Here is a 19,045-nt window from a genome sequence, read left to right as displayed (position 1 = left end):
TTTAGAATCATAAAATCAGAAGGGACTTTATCAGTCGTGCTGTTGCCTTTGTACCCTCATCCAGCTCCCCGTCCTCAATTTTGGTGACCTGATGAAAGGAAGTTTTTTCAAGATGCCAAGTCATCTTTCTCACTACTATCATCCAGGTCTCTAGTCCTAATCCTGCCAGGTCTAGCTGTATGACTTTGGTCAAGTCACTTCCCCTAAGACTCAGTTTCCCCTTTTATAAAAAGAAGAGGTTGGACAAGATGACATCTAAGATCTCTACCAGCAGTAACGTTCTTGGACACTAAATGAAAGAGTACCACTTAGCAGGCTGGGAAAAATAATGAGGGGAAATGGTCTTTTCAGATCTCATTGATTTGATCTTCTCAGCAAGTCCCTTTGGCCCATTCCCTTCATCTTCTTCCTTTTCCGTTTCTGCCTGCTCAGCACTTCTTCAAGTGAGGGAGTCTCACCCCCTACTAAGCACAACTGACTGCTATTGATTGACTGGGGAGGAAGTCAAGGCAGCTGAGGGCAGAATGGAAGGAGACTGGTGGGAGGGAGCAGCTGGTGGAGAGAACGGGGAGCAAAGAGTCTCATTAAAGAAAATTAAACAATGATTTTTGACCATCCTATTAGGAATGAGCTCAGGATAGAGTAGAAAGGCAAGATGTGATGAGGGCTTATTAGACCCCTCTAGAGTAGCAAGTCTGCCCCAACTAACTCAGGCAGCTTGGTAGGATCAGGCAATCGATCCCCCTTCCATCAAATCACTCCTCCTTCCTGTGCAGTCCTCCCCTGAGAACAGAGAAGAAGGGAAAACAACATTTCTGGAACTTAGTCAGACTTTCCTCTTGTCTCTCCTCCCTGCTCCCATATTTAACTCCAAATGCCAACTTTTACACGAGTGGGCAGAATAAGAATTATGGAAGCAGATGTTAGAACAGGAAAGAATGTCTGAGCTGAGAAAGGCTTTATGATAGAGAATGTCAGAGCAGGAGGAGACCTGAGAACATGGACTGTCCAAGCTAGAAAGAGTCTTAAGACAGAGTCTATGAGAGCTGAAAAGAACCTGAAAATATAAAATGTCCGGCCTAGTAAGGTCCTTAAGTCACAGAATGGCAGATCTGGAAGCCAGCTGAGAATGTGGGATACCTGAGCTGAAAGGGACCTTAAATTATAGGTTATCAGAGCTGGAAGGAACATGAGAACATATAGCATAGAATGTTGGAGAGAGGAGGGACCTTAGACATCATCTAGGCCTACAAACACACACACACACACACACACACACACACACACAGAGTTGCAGATGAGGAAACTGATCCTCAAAGAGGGAAAGCAATGTGCCCTATGTCACATAGCAGATCAGTGACAGAACCAAGAGTAGATTCTAGGTTTTCGACACTGTACTCCATATGCCAGTGTTAAACAGAGATGGTAGGAGGCTTGGAAAATGACCAGTGTCCATACAGACCCTGGGGCTGAGTCTCTGTAGGGTGACTTGCCTTAAATCACTTTTGATTTCCAGCCTGGGTTCTCTTAGGCCTCAGCCAGAGCAGCCACTGGCAAGATGCTGATCCTGCCAATTAGTAGCCCCAGCTTTCTTTCCGATGGGCTCTTGTGAAACTAAATCTGTTTCCACTTTGCCTAAATTTGCACACTCCCTAGCCTGGGCTTGGAAGCTGCTAAAAGAACACTTCTCACCCCTGCCCCCACATAGCTGAAAATGAATGGAAAAACTTCCCTGTGTGACACAGAATTATTCTAGAGAATACTATAACTTGGAGTACAGGGAAGAACACAGGGTGGGGAGTCTGGAGGACTAGATTCCAGTCCTGGTTTTGCCACTAACTCTCTGTGTGATTTTGGGCAAATAATTTTTCTCCTCTCTGAGCCCCAGTTTCCTCATCTGTTAAATGAAGAGTTGGGGTTAATCTCTAAAGTGCCTTCCAACTCTAACATTCCATAATATGAGGGCCTTTCCAGTTCTATCCATCTGTGATTCTATGATGATGATGATGCCACTGGTAGGGACTCATCTAAGGAGTGGTAGAGGGAACAGTCATTTTGAGCTAGGGACAGATCTTTCAACTCCTGAACAACTGGTTCATGAGCTGAATTCAATGTAGTTGGAGGAACAGCAGCTAGGAGAAGGGAGGACTGAAGGAGGAAGGTTGGGCTATAACCCAGGTGATGCAGGATGGTGCCAGCCACTCTTTCTCTTCCATGTTCCCTTAACCAAGATCATCTCAGCCCAGAACCCAGGGCCATTCTAGTACCCTAGAAAGCCAATCCACAAACTACACATACCTGGCACTATGCTAGACATGGTATAGGGCACAGAAAAATGGTAGAACATAAAAGGAGACTTTTTTTCCTTTAAGTAGTTTACACTTTAGTTAGAGACCCAAGAGGAGCCTACTTCAAACCATTAGAGAGCAGTACAAGACAGGGCATTCCCCCCTTCCCCCCCTACCCCAAGAATATATGGATGAAGGTGAGAAAAGAGAGAGGAGCACGCTACCAAAGGGGTGGGTGAGGCCAGCTGCATTTCTCTGTCTCCTGCATCGTCCCCACTCAGACTTCGCTTTGAAGCCTCCAAGGAGAGGGAAAGCAGCCTGGTGGGGTAGGGGAGACCAGAGGCCTCCAGTTGCTCTTCCTCCCTCCCTTCACTTTTGAGGCAGAGAACATCTGGATTCAATTTACATCAGGCCAGACCACCCTCAGACCAGCAGCTGGCTTTAGAGAGAATGGTTATAGGCTGTGGACAGGTGGCTCCACTAGGAGGTGCCCTGCAGGGAATCTCTCTCTCTCCATGACCAGCCTGACACCCAACCATGAAATAGGCAAAGTTGGCCTTTGACTAAGCCATGCTGTTATATGGAGATCAAAGCAGCCTATTGGGAGATTTTATGTCTTGTATCCACTCCAGGAATTGCCTTAATGTATGCCCCTCTCCAAATTTAGAGAACTAAACCGTAGAACAATGCTTACCTACCTCCCAATCCCAACCCCAACCCAATTCCAATGAAATGAAAATGACCCTACATTCAGTTGGTTATCAGTATTTATTGAGCACAAAGTGAGGACAGAGAATTTATTTAGTTCTGTGAGAGGGAAGAAGAGGACAGACAGGGATTGAGGGACCTACGGGAACTAGAAAGACATTATCCAGGCCCAAAGGGAGAATGTAATGGTAGTAAGAGTGGGTGGAGCTAATTCGAAAGGTCAATGGCCTTCTTACTGGGGGTTGCAGTGGGGAGGGTCATTATATGGTATAGCTGCTGTCTTTGGCTCTGCCTAGTTATGCCCTGAATTTTTATCTCCATCTAGAAAGAAGTATACTTTACTAGAGATAGCTGCCATTTTGGGGAGTTTAGGAGGAATTCAGTAATATTATGAACACTAGGAATAGAATCCAGGCTATTATCTCTGGTACACAGGTTTTAGAGCCATAGGCATAGTCCCAGCTTTGGAGAGAAAAGACCTAGGTTTGAGTCCTACTTCGGATACTAACTGTCCATGTGACCCTGGGCAAGTCACTTCATGTCCAGGAACCTCCGTTTCCTTACATATAAAATGAAAGAATTGCCCAAGGTGGTCTAGATCTATGATTCTGTGGTTCCTGATTGTTTTAACCCTTCATTTGCCAGGTTTCCAGTTACTCCTAGCATTATAGATTTAGAGCTGGAAGGGACCATAGAGGTTATCAAGTCCATACCTCTGATTTTAGAAACAAAAAAAGTACGGTCCAGAAAGGATAAATGTTTTGCCCAGAGTCAAATAAGAAGTAAATATCTGGTGAATAGAGCACTGGATCTGGAGACAGGAGGACCTGAGTTCAAATCCGGCCTCAGACCAGACACTCCACATTTACTAGCTGTGTGGCCCTGGGCAAATTACTTAACCCTAATTGCCTCACAAAAAAAAAAAGAAGAAGAAGAAGTAAATATCTGAGACAGAATTCAAACTCAGTCCATCCTGACTATTCTATCCACTATATGATGCTGCCTCTGCTACTGGCTTAGGAGGCTTCCAGCAAGTCTCACCCTCTTGTTTTTCCCTCCAGGTGTAAGTGTAATGGGCACGCTAGTGAATGTGTCCTTGATGAAGGAGGCCAGCTGGTCTGCAGCTGCCAGCACAACACCACAGGAACTGACTGTGAGAAGTGCCTCCCCTTCTACCAAGACCGGCCCTGGGCTCGGGGAACAGCAGAGGCTGCCAATGAATGTCTGCGTAGGTATCTTAGGCAGGAATTGGCCTTGGAGTTGGGAGAGGAGGACAAAGGTGGGGAAGGAAGATGGTAAGCTGACAAGTGTCTGTTTCTGCTGCTATGCATGTTGGGAGATGACATGGAGGCACAGGCAAGGTTGGGAGAATTAGCATGATACCCGAGTTCTCAATGAAGCTCCAATTGGGAGAAACACAACAGAATATCTTCCCTGGCAGCTGCCTCTTGGGTAGGCCTTAATATCATAGGATTTTGGTAGAAGAAACTTTAGAAATCAAAGGATTATAAATCTAGAGCTGGGAGGGATCTCAAAAGTCTTTGAGTTTAGTGCTCTCATTTTATTCATAAGGAAACTGAGGTCTAGAGAAGTCAAACAACTTGCCTAAAGTCACAAAGGTAGTTAATAGTAGAGGCAGAATTCAAACCTAGTTCCTCTGATTCAAAATCCAGTGGTTCCTGCTACTAAACCACGCTGCCCAGTGAAAGGCTCAAAAGACTCTCTCAGTGGTAGTTAATAGTGGCTTCTGGGCTCCCAGATCAGCTGTCTGACTTGGCCAAAACATGTCAGTCCATGCCTCAGTTTCCTCATTGGCAAAATGATCAGGGTAGATTTTTCCATCTCTGTAGGCTTCCCCTTGAGATCCCTTTCAGCTCTAATATTCTACAATTCTTTTGGCTGTGGCCTTTAAGAAACATCATATCCCCTACCTCAAGTTCAGTGAGGTCATTCACCATGAGCTCCTTTTCCCCCCTTTTCCTCATCTCATATCACTCAGATGTCTTTGCCACCATTTCCTCTTTCATCCCAATCTCACATGAGGAAATGACTTAATCTTTACAGAGGCCAATCCTTCTACCTGCACAAACAAATCCTGTTCCATCCTTTCTCCTCTAGCATATTGCCCCCTCTGTCATTTCAATTCTGTCACTTATCTTCAATCTGTCCCTGTCTATTGGCTCCTTCTCTACTGCCTGTAAACATGTCCATGTTTCCCGCATCCTGGAAAAAAAAAAGCAAACCTTCATTTGATCTTTCCATGTAGGACTATTGTCCTAAATCTCTTCTGCTCTTTGTGGCTAAACTCCTCTAAAAGGCCATCTGCAACAGATGGCCCTCCTCTCACTCTCTCCTTAAACCCTTATAATCTGACTTCTGACTTCATCATTCCACCAAAATTGCTCTCTCCGAAGTCACCAATTATCTCTTGGTTACCAAATCCAATGGCCTTTTCTCAATCCTCATTCTCCTTGACCTCTCTGCAGCCTTTGACACTGCTGATCCCTCTCTTCTCCTTAAATCCCTCTTCTCTCTAGGTTTTTTTCCATTCACTCCTGGTCTGAGACTCCTTCTCAGCCTCTTTTGCTGGTCCAGCATGAATCCCATCCCCCATCACCTTCAAGCCATGACTAAAATTTCATCTTCTACAGGAAGTCTTTTACAACCCCTCTTAATTCCAGTGCCTTCTCTCTCTTATTTCCTGTTTATCCTGTATATGGCTTGTTCGCATGTATTTGTTGGCTTGTGGGCTTCCTCTTTAGAGTGTGAGCTTCCCAGTGGCAGGAACTGTCTTTTGTCTCTTTTTGAATTCCCAGTGCCTAGCACAGTATCTGGCACACAGTAGGCGCTTAATAAATGTTTATTTACTGAATGACTGGTCTGGGAAAGACGTTTTAAAAAGGACGTTGATTCCCCATCAGTTGGAGAATGGCTTAAATTGTGGTACGTGAATGTAATGGAATGTTACCGTGCTAAGAAGGGATGAATACAGAGAGCATGACAAGATAGATAGATATGTATATGCATATATACAATGCACATATGAATGGATACAAAGTACAATAAAGAAATGAGCAGCTAGGTGGCACAGTGCTGGGCCCGGAGTCAGAAAGACTCATTTTCCTGAATTTAAATATGACCTCAGACACTTACTAGCTGTGTGACCCTGGACAAGTTGCTTAACCTTTTTTGCCTCAGTTTCCTCATCTGTAAAATGAGCTAAAGAAGGAAATGGCAAACCACTGCATCATCTTTGCCAAGAAAACCTCAGATGGGAGTCATGAAGAATCAGATACCACTGAACAACAACTCGATAAACAAAACCAGGAAAACAATATGTACAATGACTACAACAATTTAAATGAAAAGAACAACAAAATAATCAGAAATCAATGGGGAAAAATTGTAATGACAAGCTTGTTCCTAAAGAAGACATATCAGCAGACCCCTTCCATCCTTCTCTGCAGACTATGAGTGTGGAACTCTACGTATAATATTGGGTTTTTTATTAAGACACGTTGATTAGTTTTGCTGAACTATGAGTATGGAACTCTGCATGTAATGTTGGATTTTACATACATACATACATATAGGTATATATATATATATATATATATATATATATATAACCTATATATATAGCTTAGTTTTGCTGAATTGTTTTTTGCTCCCCTTTTTTATTCGTTGCTATGAGGAATAGCTCTCTGTGGGTGTGGGAGTGGGTAAAAATAAAGGATAATCAGCTAAAATTATTTTTAAAAAGAAAAAAAACATTAACAAGCCAGAGACCATCCAAAACAGAGTTATAAAGACATCGAAAGATTTGGAGACCATGCCCCATGAAGATCAAATGAAAGGAGTTGGGATATTTATCCTACTGAAGAGAAAACTTGGGAAAGAGACAATTGCTGTTTTCAAGCATTAGAAGGGCAGGAGAAGGATCAGGCTTGTTCTGTTTGGCCTCAGAGGGGAAAACATAGAGCAATAGGAAGAAGCTGCCGGGAGAAAAATCTCAGCTTGATCTAAGGAAAAACATCCTAACAACTAGAACTGCCCAGCATAGAGGAAGCTGCCTTGCAAGGTGGTAGTCCCTTCCTCCACTGAAAGGCCCTTTATTAGGCTTCCATGCATTGGAAGGGATGCCAAGTTCTAGTTTGTCCTAGCTGGCCTCTGAGGTCCTGCCCAAGTCTGAGAGTGTGTGATTCACGTCAGTGATTGACTTCACTGGGGAGAAGGAGGCAGGTCAGAAGTTAGGGAGAGGCTTTGTAGTTCTTTATTTGGATTTAACCATTCAGGTCCCAGCTGGTAATCAAACACAGACTTCCCTGGGCAGAAGGATTAAACCTCCCCACTCAATCTTTCCCAATAGGCCTGTGGCCATGCTTTGATGTCCACTCTTCACCCCCTCATTTCTGAGTCTGGGTCCGTGCTGTGGTTTTCCCAATGTAGCCTCAGAAACACAAAGAAAGCAAGGATGGCTCACTCTCCCAGAGAGACAGGGGACCAACAGGGGAAAGCACTGACCAATCAGCAGTGACTTCATCCCCATCTGCCCCAAGCATAGCGTGAGGATCCCCGCTGCCACCATCCGCCCACCTCCCCCTTTTCGGCTCTGCCCTTTTCCTCTAGCCAGACAACCATCAGTTTGTGTTTAAGCCTCTCCTGCTTATTGCCAGCTGTTGGATGCAGAGCAGAAAAGCTCCTCGGCAGACAGGACTCCTGAGTTAGGCTGTCTCCCCAGGCTTGGCTTGCAATGGACTCCAGCTCTGGGAGAAGGATGGCAGAACACTGTGTTCCCCAGCATGGTGTGACAGCCCTGTAGGACTCTGGCCTTACCCTAATGGGCTCCTGCTGGTCTCCATCGTGGGGCCTCCTTAAGGGAGTTCTCCCACCTTTCTCCTACATAGTTCTGCTCTGAATCTCGTGCTCCAACTAGGTCACTGAGCAATTGCCAGGTGGACAGGAGCTGGCCTCATCCCACAGCCATCTTTGTAAGGCCTGTTGATTCTAGGTACCCAGCACATCTCATTTCCATTCTTTTCTCTCCATTCACAGTGTTGCCTCCCTCATCTAGGCCTTTATGACCTCTTAATCAGATGATTGTAATAGCCTCCTAACTGTTCTCTCTGCCTCCATTTGCTGGTGTCTCAAGTCTACCTTTCCCATAGCTGCCAAAATCATCTTCCCAATGCAAAGTCTGACTATGCCCCTCCCCTGCTCAAAGCCTTATAGTGGCTCCCTATTGCTTCTAGGATAATATGCATCCTGGGCCATCTCCAGTCGTCCTGATCTATATCTGTCTACTGGATCCAGATGACTTCAGAGGAGAAAGTGAGGCTGATGACTTGGCACAGCCCTCCATCACTTAAATCCAGTTCACTTCCATATCATGGCACCACCTCTCTGATGTCATGGTCCTCTTCAAGAACAAAAGACAGATGACAAAGATAACATGAACACCTCAGCCTGGCTTTTAATCCTACCCTTCCTCCATCAAGTAGAATGTAAACTCCCTGAAAGTAGGCTGCGTGCTCCAGGGATCATAGAAACGTAGATCTGGACATGGAAGGAACTTCATAGTACATGTCTAGTCCAACCACTTCATTTTACAGGTGATAAAAATGAGGTGAAGTGATCTGTCCAAAGTAATATTGGAAGCATTGGAGGTAAATATGTTCATAACCGCATGGCCAAACACAATGCCTGGTGTAGAGTAGATATTTAATGAATGTTGGCTGAACTGGATCCAGATAGGACTTGTGCATCATGGCATCCATCATGGAATACCACAATCTCCAAAGAATCAAAATTTCAGGTGACCCAGGAGATACAATTTCCATCATATAAGCTACAGATTGTTATCCATTGGCAACTCGATCACAAGCAGTATCATAAAAGATAACGTATAGGAGATGTATCATGGGAAACGGAGATGGGCTGGTCACACATCAACAACTCAGCATGACAGGAAGTATAGTGCTGGTATTTGTGCAATGTTAAGAGCCTGGGAGGAAGGCCTTCCTTTGGCATTTTGGATGGATCTCCATATCCCCATGGAAGGATTCACGGGAGGATGTGGACAAAAATTGAACAGGATGAGGTGTGGATGGGATGGGATCTATAGCACAGGAGGCAATAATTGTATCAAAGAACTCATAGAACCATTGAAATTGAGTCATCAGCAAGTATTGGTAAGTACTTACTTCACGTCTGGCACTGTGTTTTGCACTGGAAATGCAAAATAATCCCTGCCCCCTTCCCCCAGTAGGGGACGACAACATATAAAAAGAAGGAGAAAGAGGGAAGGAAGAAAAAGAAGGTCGCACACAGAGGGCCTGGCGGAGAGAGAAATACGGAGAGTCAGAAGTAGAGCCTGGAGAGGAATGAACGAGTGAACGTGAGCAGCCTGGGCCTTTCCTTTAAATGGAAAAGAAGAACCCACCGATCAGAGGAAGGAGCTTCAGGGTGGAGGGATCGCTCAGCCAGAGAAGGCTCCTGGAGCCTCGTCAAAGGCATATTCCAGGAGGAGAAGTCTACAAGGAATTGTGGGGGAAAGAGTAGAGAGAGCAGGTTCCAGAGAGGAATGAAAGAGTGAAATATTGTTGTGTGACTAGTGCAAAGGTCAAATCCAGCCTCGGCACCTACCGCAGGGCAAGTCGCTTAACTTCTAGGTGAAGTGATCTGTAAAAATGGTCGGAATGATAGCACCTACTTCACCCGTTAAGAGGATCAAAAGGGATAATGTATGTAAATTGTTCTGCAAACCTTAAACCTCCACATAAATATGAGTTATTATTATTATTATCAAAGAAGAAAGAAAGGGAGGAGGCAAACGTGGAACTTGATCAGAATTTTGAAGGCCAGCCATCCCCCTCTGGTCCCCGGCTTCCTTGCTAGAAAGCAAAATGACTTGAAATCTCAAGTGCAGCCACAACCTGGGGTCAACCTGCCTCTCTAAACTTATTTCATCCGTTTTAAGTATATGAAATCGTACACCTCTTCACACATTTCAGTATCCAGCCAAACCGGCCTGCTGACTAAGCTGCTCCCACGGCTCTGCACACCATCTCCTGGCCCGCACTGTTTGTTTAGGCTGTCTGCCATGCCTGGAATGTGCTCCTTGTCTTGACTGAAGATTCCTCTTCTTCCTTTGAGTCAGCTCAAATGCCACCTCCTCCATGAAGCCTTCCAGGACTCTGTTCACCCCACCCCCAGTTGGTAGTGTTCTCTCCTCAAATTTTTCTAGGGAAGTTTGGCTGGATATCTTCTTTGTCTGTTCCACCCTACCTTGTCTTATGTTCATATCCTATCTTCCCCACATATCCCCCTAAAGTGCAGGAAATGCTCTGTTCCCTGGCCTCCAGCTAAAAATCATAAAGATAAAAGAGTGTGCCAGCAAAAGCACAGTCAATGAGTCAGTTACCTGGGTCCAAGCAGGATTGCTCACTGAAAAGTAAAGAAATTTTGTGTGTAAAGAAAATAGGGTGGAACCATCCAGAGATGATCGGGTTTGTTTTATGGCATTTCTGCAAAGGACTTCACTTATAGGACCATAGGATGTTACAGTTAGGATGGACTTGTGCAGAGGTCGATCTAATGCCCTCCTCCCTACCATTTTACAGATGAGAAAACTGAGGTCCAGAGAAGTTATACAACTTGCTTAAGACTGTACACGCAGAGAGGCCTTCTGATTCTGATGCCAGGGCTACACAATGATTCATTCATTCAGCTAATGGTTATTGGGCACTTACCATGTTAAAGGTATCACAGGGGATAGAAAGATGAATAAAATCAGATCTCTGCCTTAAAGGGGATTATAATAATCTGAGTTAGCTGCTTCTCTGTGCCTTGGTATTCCCATGTATGAAATGGGCACAGATGCTCAACTTAGGGAAACTGAGTCTGAGTGAGATAGGACCCACAAGACACCAGGGAGAGAATGTAGTCATGGAAACAGTCCCTTTAACACTGCTGGGGACCTTAGAGACCATGTGGTCCTGTTGCAACATTTAGCAGATGAGGAAATAGTCCTGGAGAGGCCAAGTAACCTACCCAAGGTCACCCAGAGCAGGACAGGTACTGGAGCCCAGGTATCTTGATGTCCAGGTCATCTTTCTATGATATCATACTGCTCTTCCCGATGAAAGGAAGATGGTCTCAGACCCTACCTACAAGAGGCCCAGGCCTCCTCCTTTCCCCCCAACCTTCTAACATCTATCTCCTTTCAAATTCCTGAATATTCTTTGCAAGAGGCAGCACGCCATAGTAGAGAGAGTGCTACCCTTATTGAGAGGAAGATCCAGGTTCAAGTCCTGCCCTCAGTATTTACTAGCTCTGAGACAATGGCCAAATCATTTAAATTCTTTGGGAACGTTTGGGAATAAAGGTGATACAAAATCAAAATATATCAATGAACATTTTTAGAAAGAGGTTTTAGCTCTGTGACAATGGGCAAGTCACTAACTTTGAGAATATTTGAGAATGAAAGTTATGTAAAAATGAAATATGTCAAAGAAAATTTTCAGGAAGAGATTTTAAAAAATAAACTCTCCAAGCTTCAGTTTCCTCATCTGTGAAATGAGGATAATCATATTTATAGTACTCATTGCCTGATGAGGTTGCTGAGAGGCTTGAAAGAGAAAATAAAGCACTCTGAACTTTGAGGGGCTACATAGAGGTCTGCTGTTTTATTATATTATTATTGATATAGTTGTAAGTAGAGACATCACCTTGCCAATGAAGGTCTATGTAGTCAAAGCTATGGTTTCTCCAGTAGCATTGTATGTCCATGAGAGTTGGACTATAAGGAAAGCTGAACACTGCAGAATCAATGCTTTCAAATCGTGTCAGAGAAGACTTTTGAGAGTCCCTTGGGCAGAAAAGAGGTCAAATCAGTCAACACTTAAAGAAATTAATTCAGACTTTTCACTGGAAGGTCAAACACTGAAGCTGAAGCTTAACTACTTTGGCCACGTAATGAGAAGACAGGACTCAGTGGAAAAGACCCTGATGTTGGGAAAGATCGAAGGCAAAAGGAGAAGGCAATGGCAGAAAATGAAATGGATAGAGAGTGTCATGAAAGCAATGAACATGGACTTAGACTTCAGGAGACAGTGGAAGATAGAAGGGCCTGGCAAGCTATGATCCATGAGGTCATGAAGGACATGACTGAACAACAACAAAATAAGATATTGTTGTATTTTAGACAACAATAAATAATGTTGTAATATTGTTATATAGCTTATAAACATATTATATATCAATATATTAAATATGTTATATATCATTATAATATAGAATATGTTATATATCTTATATATGCTATCTCATGCTATATGAAATGTTTTCTATATATATAATATCGACATTTTCCCCCCAGCCTGCAATTGCAGTGGCCTCTCTGAAGAATGTTTCTATGACTGGGAGTTGTACCGGAGCACTGGGCATGGTGGTCACTGCCAGAACTGCCGGGACCACACTGCCGGACCCCACTGCGAGCGATGCCAAGAGAACTTCTACCATTGGGACCAGCAGCAGCCATGCCAGCCCTGTGACTGCCACCCAGCAGGTACATAGGTTGGGAGTAAGAGGACAAGCCAGGAGATAATCAGACTTGTGCTATCTACCCCTAGGGCAGCTGGGAGAAGAGGGCTTAGGAACCTCCCACTCAGTCCAGGAGATGTTGAATTATCTGGTAGTGAGGTTCCCCCAGACTAGCTCAGGCCGTAGTTATAGGATCCTAGTTGGATGCTTAGTTAGAGCCAGAAGAGGCCTTTGAGGGCATCAAGTCGAACCCCAGCATTTTCCAAGTAAGGAAACAGGCTCATAAAATGAAGTGACTTGCTTAAGGTCATGTAGGTAATAATAGCAAAGTCAGGATCTGAACCCAAATTTCCTGACTCCAGATCCCACACTCTTCCCACCATGCTACACTGTCTCCCATCCCCACTGCTCTCCTACAATGACTCTTCCCTATTCTCCATCATCCCTTACTTTACCTACTTACCCTGTCCCCGACCTGCCCAGCTTCACGTTGCTTTCTCCTCATTCTGCCCCCAGGATCTCTCAGCCTGCAGTGTGACAACTCAGGCACCTGTGAGTGTAAACCCAGTGTGACTGGCTGGAAGTGTGATCACTGTCTGACAGGGTTCCATTCTCTTAGTGAAGGTGGATGCAGGTAAGTAGGGACAAGGATTTGAGTACTTGTGACGTTCAGGTGTTTTTCAGCCATGTCCCACTCTCTGTGACCCACTTTGGGGTTTTCTTGGCAGAGATACTGCAGTGGTTTGCCATTCCCTTCTCCACCTCATTTTACAGATGAGGAAACTGAGGCAAACAGGGTTAAGTGACTTTTCCAGGGCCACATAGCTAGTAAGTGCCTGTGGCCAGACTTGAACTCGTGAAGATGAGTCTTCCTGATTCCAAGCCCAGTACTCTTTCTACTGTGCCACCTAGCCACCCCTAGTATGTGTGTAATTAGTATATACATAGGTATACACAGACATGTGCATATACCTTCACCTCTTTATATTATGTGTGTATATATGTAATATATTTGCATGTGTCTAAATGGGTACAAATGGATGTGAATGAATGTGGGTACGTATATGTAAGTAAATATTAGTGTGCAGAGGTATATATGAGAAGCATACTGTATAGGTGTGAATAAATGTGCGTATTTTAAGATTTTGTATGTGTTTTTATGTGAGCAGCCTAGCGTTAGTTTGGTTGGGGGTGGGTGGGAGCTGTCCAGCTGTCCAGGTGTCCAGACTTGAGCTAACACCAGCATATGAAACACAGAATTACACTTACCCCCATGGAAACTTCCCCCTTTGGTGCAGTCCACATCTCACTTGCAATTTGGCATATTAGAGAGTTGTTGGAGAGCCACAAATGGATATATCAGTAAAACATGGCCCCGGCATTCCTTAAGCTTGGAGCCTAGCAGTATGAGCTCCTTGAGAGTAAGACTTGTTTCATTCTGTGTACTTTTATCCTCACGACCTCAAAAAGTACCTGGTACACAGTAGGTGTACAATGTACAACAAATACTTGTTGACTGCTTAATTGACAAATGCAAGTAGCTCTAACATACAATATTACATGATGCATTCATCAGAGAGGTGAATCAAACACTATGAGGTTGAGGGATGATGGGAAATAGGGAAGAGTCATTGTAGGAGAGCAGGGAACATTTCATGGAGGAGGTAACATTTGACTTGAGCTTTAGAGGATGCACTGGGATTCAACAAACAAGGATGGGAAAGGGGAGGGTGCTGTAGGAAGTTAATAACTCAGACAAAGGTGTTTGTTGATGTACGTGGGTCTGTGTTTATATGGGCAACAAGCTTTGCAGTAAAAAAAAAATTACAGATTTAGTGATAAAAGGGACCTCAGAATCCATCTAACCTAATCCCCTCATTTTACAGATGAGGAAACTGAGTCTCAGAGAGGGTAAGTGACTAGTCCAAGGTCACACAGATAATAACCATTAGATGTCATACTTGAACCCACATCCTCTCACTCCAGGATTCTTTTAAATGAATTTTTTCAATTAACAGAAATTTATTTTCTTTTCCATTCCACTAAACAAAAATAGAAAGAAAAACAAAATCCTTATAATAAATATTGGATGGTCAAGAAAAAGAAAACAAATTCCCTCACTGACCATGTCCAAAAAAATTTATGTCTCACTCTGTACCCTATATCCATCTCCTCTCTGTCATAGAAAGCATGTTTCATCATTTATCCTCAGGGAAAACAGACAGTCATTGCATTGATCAGAATTCTTAAGACTTTCAAAGTGGTTTTTTTTTTTACTATATTATCGTTATCATATAAATTGTTCTCCTAGTTCTGCTCATTTCATTCTTTAGCAGTTTATCTAAATCTTCAAAATTGCTCATTCATGAACCAAAAAAAAAAAAAGCCAGCCTGTAACTAGCTGGAGCAGTTCTGTTCACCTCTTGTTGTGTCTGACCTTGCCTACTTCTACCTGCAGTTGAGTGGCCGACTAGCTAGGGATGCTTCTATACAGGAGCCATGAGAACAGGAAACAAAAGGGAGGGGACATTGGTGAGCTGAGACCCAGATCCCTGAAACAGTAAGCCTTCTGGTGCTCACAGAGGCAAGAGGAGAAGGCTTGTTTGAATCTGGCTGTAGAGGGGCTCACAGAAGATTCTCTGTCTTTCCCCTTTCTTGGCAGACCCTGTACCTGCAATGCTGCTGGCAGCTTAGGATCTTGTGATCCCGGAAACGGACGGTGCCCCTGCAAGGACAAGGTGGAAGGCTACTTATGTGATAGGTGAGGGAGCTGCAGCCGACGTAAGCCTATCAGTGATACCCAGGGTCAGCCCTTCCTATTTGTCCTTCTAGCCCAAGGTCATCTCACTTCTAGAATTAAACAGAAACTCCTCTGTTGGGCATTTAAAGCTCTTTGCAACCTGTCCCCACCCACTTCCTACCTTTCTGTACTGCTTGCGCATTACTTTCCTCATCCTCTTCTTCAATCTAGCCGTACTCACCTACTGGTTGCTCTACACACATGACCCTTAATCTCCGGCCTCCTCATCTTTGCCCTGGCTGTCCTCCATGCCCAGAATATACTTCTTTTCACCCCAACTTCTCAGAATCTCTAGTTTCCTTCAAGTCTAAGCTCAGGTACCACCTTCTACATGAAGCCTTTCCCGATCCCTATCTTGTGACCTGCTCTCGGTATCCTCCCTCCCATAAACAATTTGTGTGCTTGATGTACATATTTATATGCACTCATGTTGGTTCTTCCATTAGAATGTAAGCTTCTTGAAGGCAAGAACTGTTTCATTTTTGTGTTTACACCCTCAACCCTTAGTTCAGTGCCTGGCACATAGTAAGTGCTTTGTAAATGCTTATTGGTTGATTGATGGTGTAAGGGAAATAGAAGAGATGAAATGAGAAGGGGTGAGACCCAAAGCTTCCCTTCCCTCCCTCATCTGGTTAATCATTACTTGCTTGTCTTGTCTTCTCTGTGTTCTAGATGCCAACCTGGGACATTTAACCTGCAGCCCCATAATCCTTCTGGTTGTACCAGCTGCTTCTGTTATGGCCACTCCATGGTGTGTGGAGCTTCTGCCCATTATGGCGTGCACCATATCATCTCTGACTTCCACCAGGGTAAGGGGTTCCTTTCCTTTTGTGACAGATTTCCCCTAGCCTTCCGTGTCCCTCCATACTCTGCTAGTCCTGGGATGGGGGAAGACACAGGCTTGAGAGGATGAATATAGTTGTATGCCCATATTCGAGTTTATATGCTAATGCTTACTAAGGATAACAACATTAATGATAGCTGTAGTATACAAAAATCATTAAAGTTTACAAAGCACTTTCTTTACCATAGCTCTGCAAGCTACATAGCATAAGCACGGTCATTCCCAGTTTACAGATAAGAAAAGTGAGTCTAAGTAACTTGTACTCAAACCTGATCCAAATTCAGGGTGCTTTCCCTAGCTGGCTAGGTGCAATAGCTCCCAATCTATTCCCTAGAAGATTAACATACTCATCTCCCTACTGGGTGCTGGGTGGATACGTGTTAATGTTACTCTTGAAAATTTCCAAGGCAAAAGATCATTGTATCACAGACCTGTAGCTAGAAAGGATATAAGAGGCCGTCTTATTTTCAAATGAGAAAACGAGGGCCAACTGAGGTTAAGTGACTTGCCCAAAGCCACACAGGCAGTAAACATCAGAGACAGGATTTCAATCCAGGTCTTCTAACTTGGGAAAATGGGGAATAATTAACCTGGTACAACGGGAAGGGTGCTGTATTTGGAGTCAGAAGACCTGGGTTCAAATTCTGTCTCTGACATTTACTGCCTGTGTGGCTTTGGGCGAGTCATTTAACAGCCCTCTGCCTCAGTGTCTTCAATTTTTCAATTCAATTTTCAATTCAATTCAATTTTCAATTTCAAAATGATAGAATTGAACAATATAGCCTCTGAGGGTTAGAGGGGGCCAGGGTGAGGACAGATATCTGAGAGGAAATAGTTTTAGATTGTCATCTTAAGATTGTCATAGATTTCAAGCTGCAGTGGCAAGATTCCCTGCAGGTCCCTTTGCTTCCTCAAGTTAATCAGGTGAGGAGGGATGTGGGACTCAGCTCCGTGAGACATTCAGTGTCCTGAGTCGCCCTTTGAAGGCATCTGTCTCTCTTCCTCTGCATAAGCTCTACAGTTAGCTCTAAAGAGCCCTGAGCTATCCTTACCTTCCGCATTTGTCTGCTGTCCTCTTTCTTACCACCTCATTCCCAGCCAAGCTTACATCTTCATGACCTTTGCCTCTCTAGCCGGGAACTGTTTCCCTCAAGGCAATAGTCAACTCTGCACGTCAACTCTGGGGGATGTAGCAGGGATCCTCATTGGAATCCAAAGACCTAGCTGCTCCTTCCCTCTTGACTTTTGTATTCTGTCAAGAAAATTTCCTTGAGAGTGAAGCCTTAGGCTGACCCTACCACCCACCAAGGAACGAGAACATTCAGTCCTGGAAAGCCGCTCTGAAGTTGAAGCTGAGAGCTTCCAAATGTGGGGAAATGCTACCCTCTGCTGGACATCCTGAGTAGCAGGTGTCCTATAGAAGGCTCCCTATCTGGCATCTTAGAACCTCTACCTCCCTTCAAAACTCAGCTCTGATGCTGCTGTTTAACATAGGCAGCCTTTCCTGAGGCCATCATTGCCCCTATTTCTAATTACTTTGCCCCGAATCAAGTCTCTGGGACTAGAAGCTGCAGAAGCAGGTGTTGATCTGCGTTGGTAGAGAAAGTTTCCTCAAGTGGCTATTCCCTGTTCTTCACGTTATTTCAAATCTAATGAAAAAATCATGGGTTGGGATCAGAAAATGTGTTTTATATGGATTGATAACTGTACATATTGTTTCCCCAAACAGAGTGTAAGCTTCTTGAGGTCAGGGATTGCTTCCTTTTTGTCTTCATGTCCCCAGTGCCTATCATAGTGCCTGGCACGTAGTAGTCCCTTACGGGTTGCTTCATTGGTGAGATGGAAGAAGCTTTGGACTAGAAGTTAAAAGACTCGATTGGATTCTAGTCCTGGTCCTATTCTTGTAAGAGATGGCGATAAGTTTTCATCTCTTACAGAAAAAGGTTTTCTTGTGGATTTACACCAAGTCCTTGGGTTCCCAGGAGTCTGTTACCCACAGGTTGGAACCACTGATCTAGAATTCTCCAACCTGCCTTAAACCTAGGCTTCTCAGGGATGCACAGATTTCAGATTGTTCCCAGCTCAATAATTTAAGTCTCTTTGAGGCCTGACAGTATAGTGAAAGGGTACTGTGCCTGGAGTCAAGAAACCTGGGTTCCATTTCCAGCTGCAGAGCTTCCTGGAGACGTTTGACCATGGGCAAGTCACTTTATTGCTCTGAAACTCAGTTTCCTCATCTGTAAATTAGAGATAATAATACTTATACTATCTACTTCATATGGCTTTGGTGATGAAAGCTCTTTGTGAACTGCTTTGGGCAGCTAGATGGTACAGTGCTGGATGTGGATTCAGGAAGACCTGAGTTCAAATTGTACTTCAGACATTTACCAATTGTGTGACCCTAAGCAAATTGCTTAACTTCTGCCTGCCTCAGTTACCTCATCTATAAAATGGGGATAATAATTCCAGGAGTGGTTGTGAGGATAAAACGAGATAAGATTTGTAAAGCACTTTGCAAACCTTAAAGCACTTCGATAAATAATATTGTTATTAAATTGTCAAAAGCTACATGTACGTAAGAGCTACATGTATGAAAGATTATTCCAGCACCTGTACAGTCAGCTCTGTGCATAGTAGGCACAGTAGGTGTTTACTGAGAATGAGTGAAAGAATGAAGGAGCTAATAATAACTATGATTTGTGTATGGAAAAAAAAAACAGATCCAGGGTATGTACAAATCCAAAGAGGTCCATGGAGCATTCCTGCTCATTTTTCTTCTCTCCAGGCCAGTGTTCTAGGGAGTTGTCTCCATTGTTAGAAATAAAACCATTGTCTTCTATTGATTCAATGTGTTCCAATTAA

General features: G+C 43.9%; 1 protein-coding gene across 1 annotated transcript in view; it reads left to right on the top strand.

Annotated features, from left to right (window-relative positions):
* Positions 1–19,045, top strand: part of LAMC3 (laminin subunit gamma 3) — an 82,882-nt gene that overhangs the window by 23,693 nt on the left and 40,144 nt on the right. Inside the window, exons 4-8 of the mRNA XM_020973568.2 lie at positions 4,058–4,224; positions 12,376–12,564; positions 13,056–13,173; positions 15,202–15,300; positions 16,012–16,148. Coding sequence (XP_020829227.1) covers positions 4,058–4,224; positions 12,376–12,564; positions 13,056–13,173; positions 15,202–15,300; positions 16,012–16,148 — 710 coding nt within the window. The remainder of the gene's footprint in view (positions 1–4,057; positions 4,225–12,375; positions 12,565–13,055; positions 13,174–15,201; positions 15,301–16,011; positions 16,149–19,045) is intronic.

The sequence above is a fragment of the Phascolarctos cinereus genome, unplaced genomic scaffold, assembly GCF_003287225.1.
Source record: "Phascolarctos cinereus isolate Bilbo 61053 unplaced genomic scaffold, phaCin_HiC Scaffold_2;HRSCAF=192, whole genome shotgun sequence".
Classification (NCBI taxonomy): Eukaryota; Metazoa; Chordata; class Mammalia; order Diprotodontia; family Phascolarctidae; genus Phascolarctos; species Phascolarctos cinereus.
The sequence above is the reverse complement of the archived record's forward strand: the minus strand, read 5'-3'. Positions and strand labels throughout refer to the sequence as shown.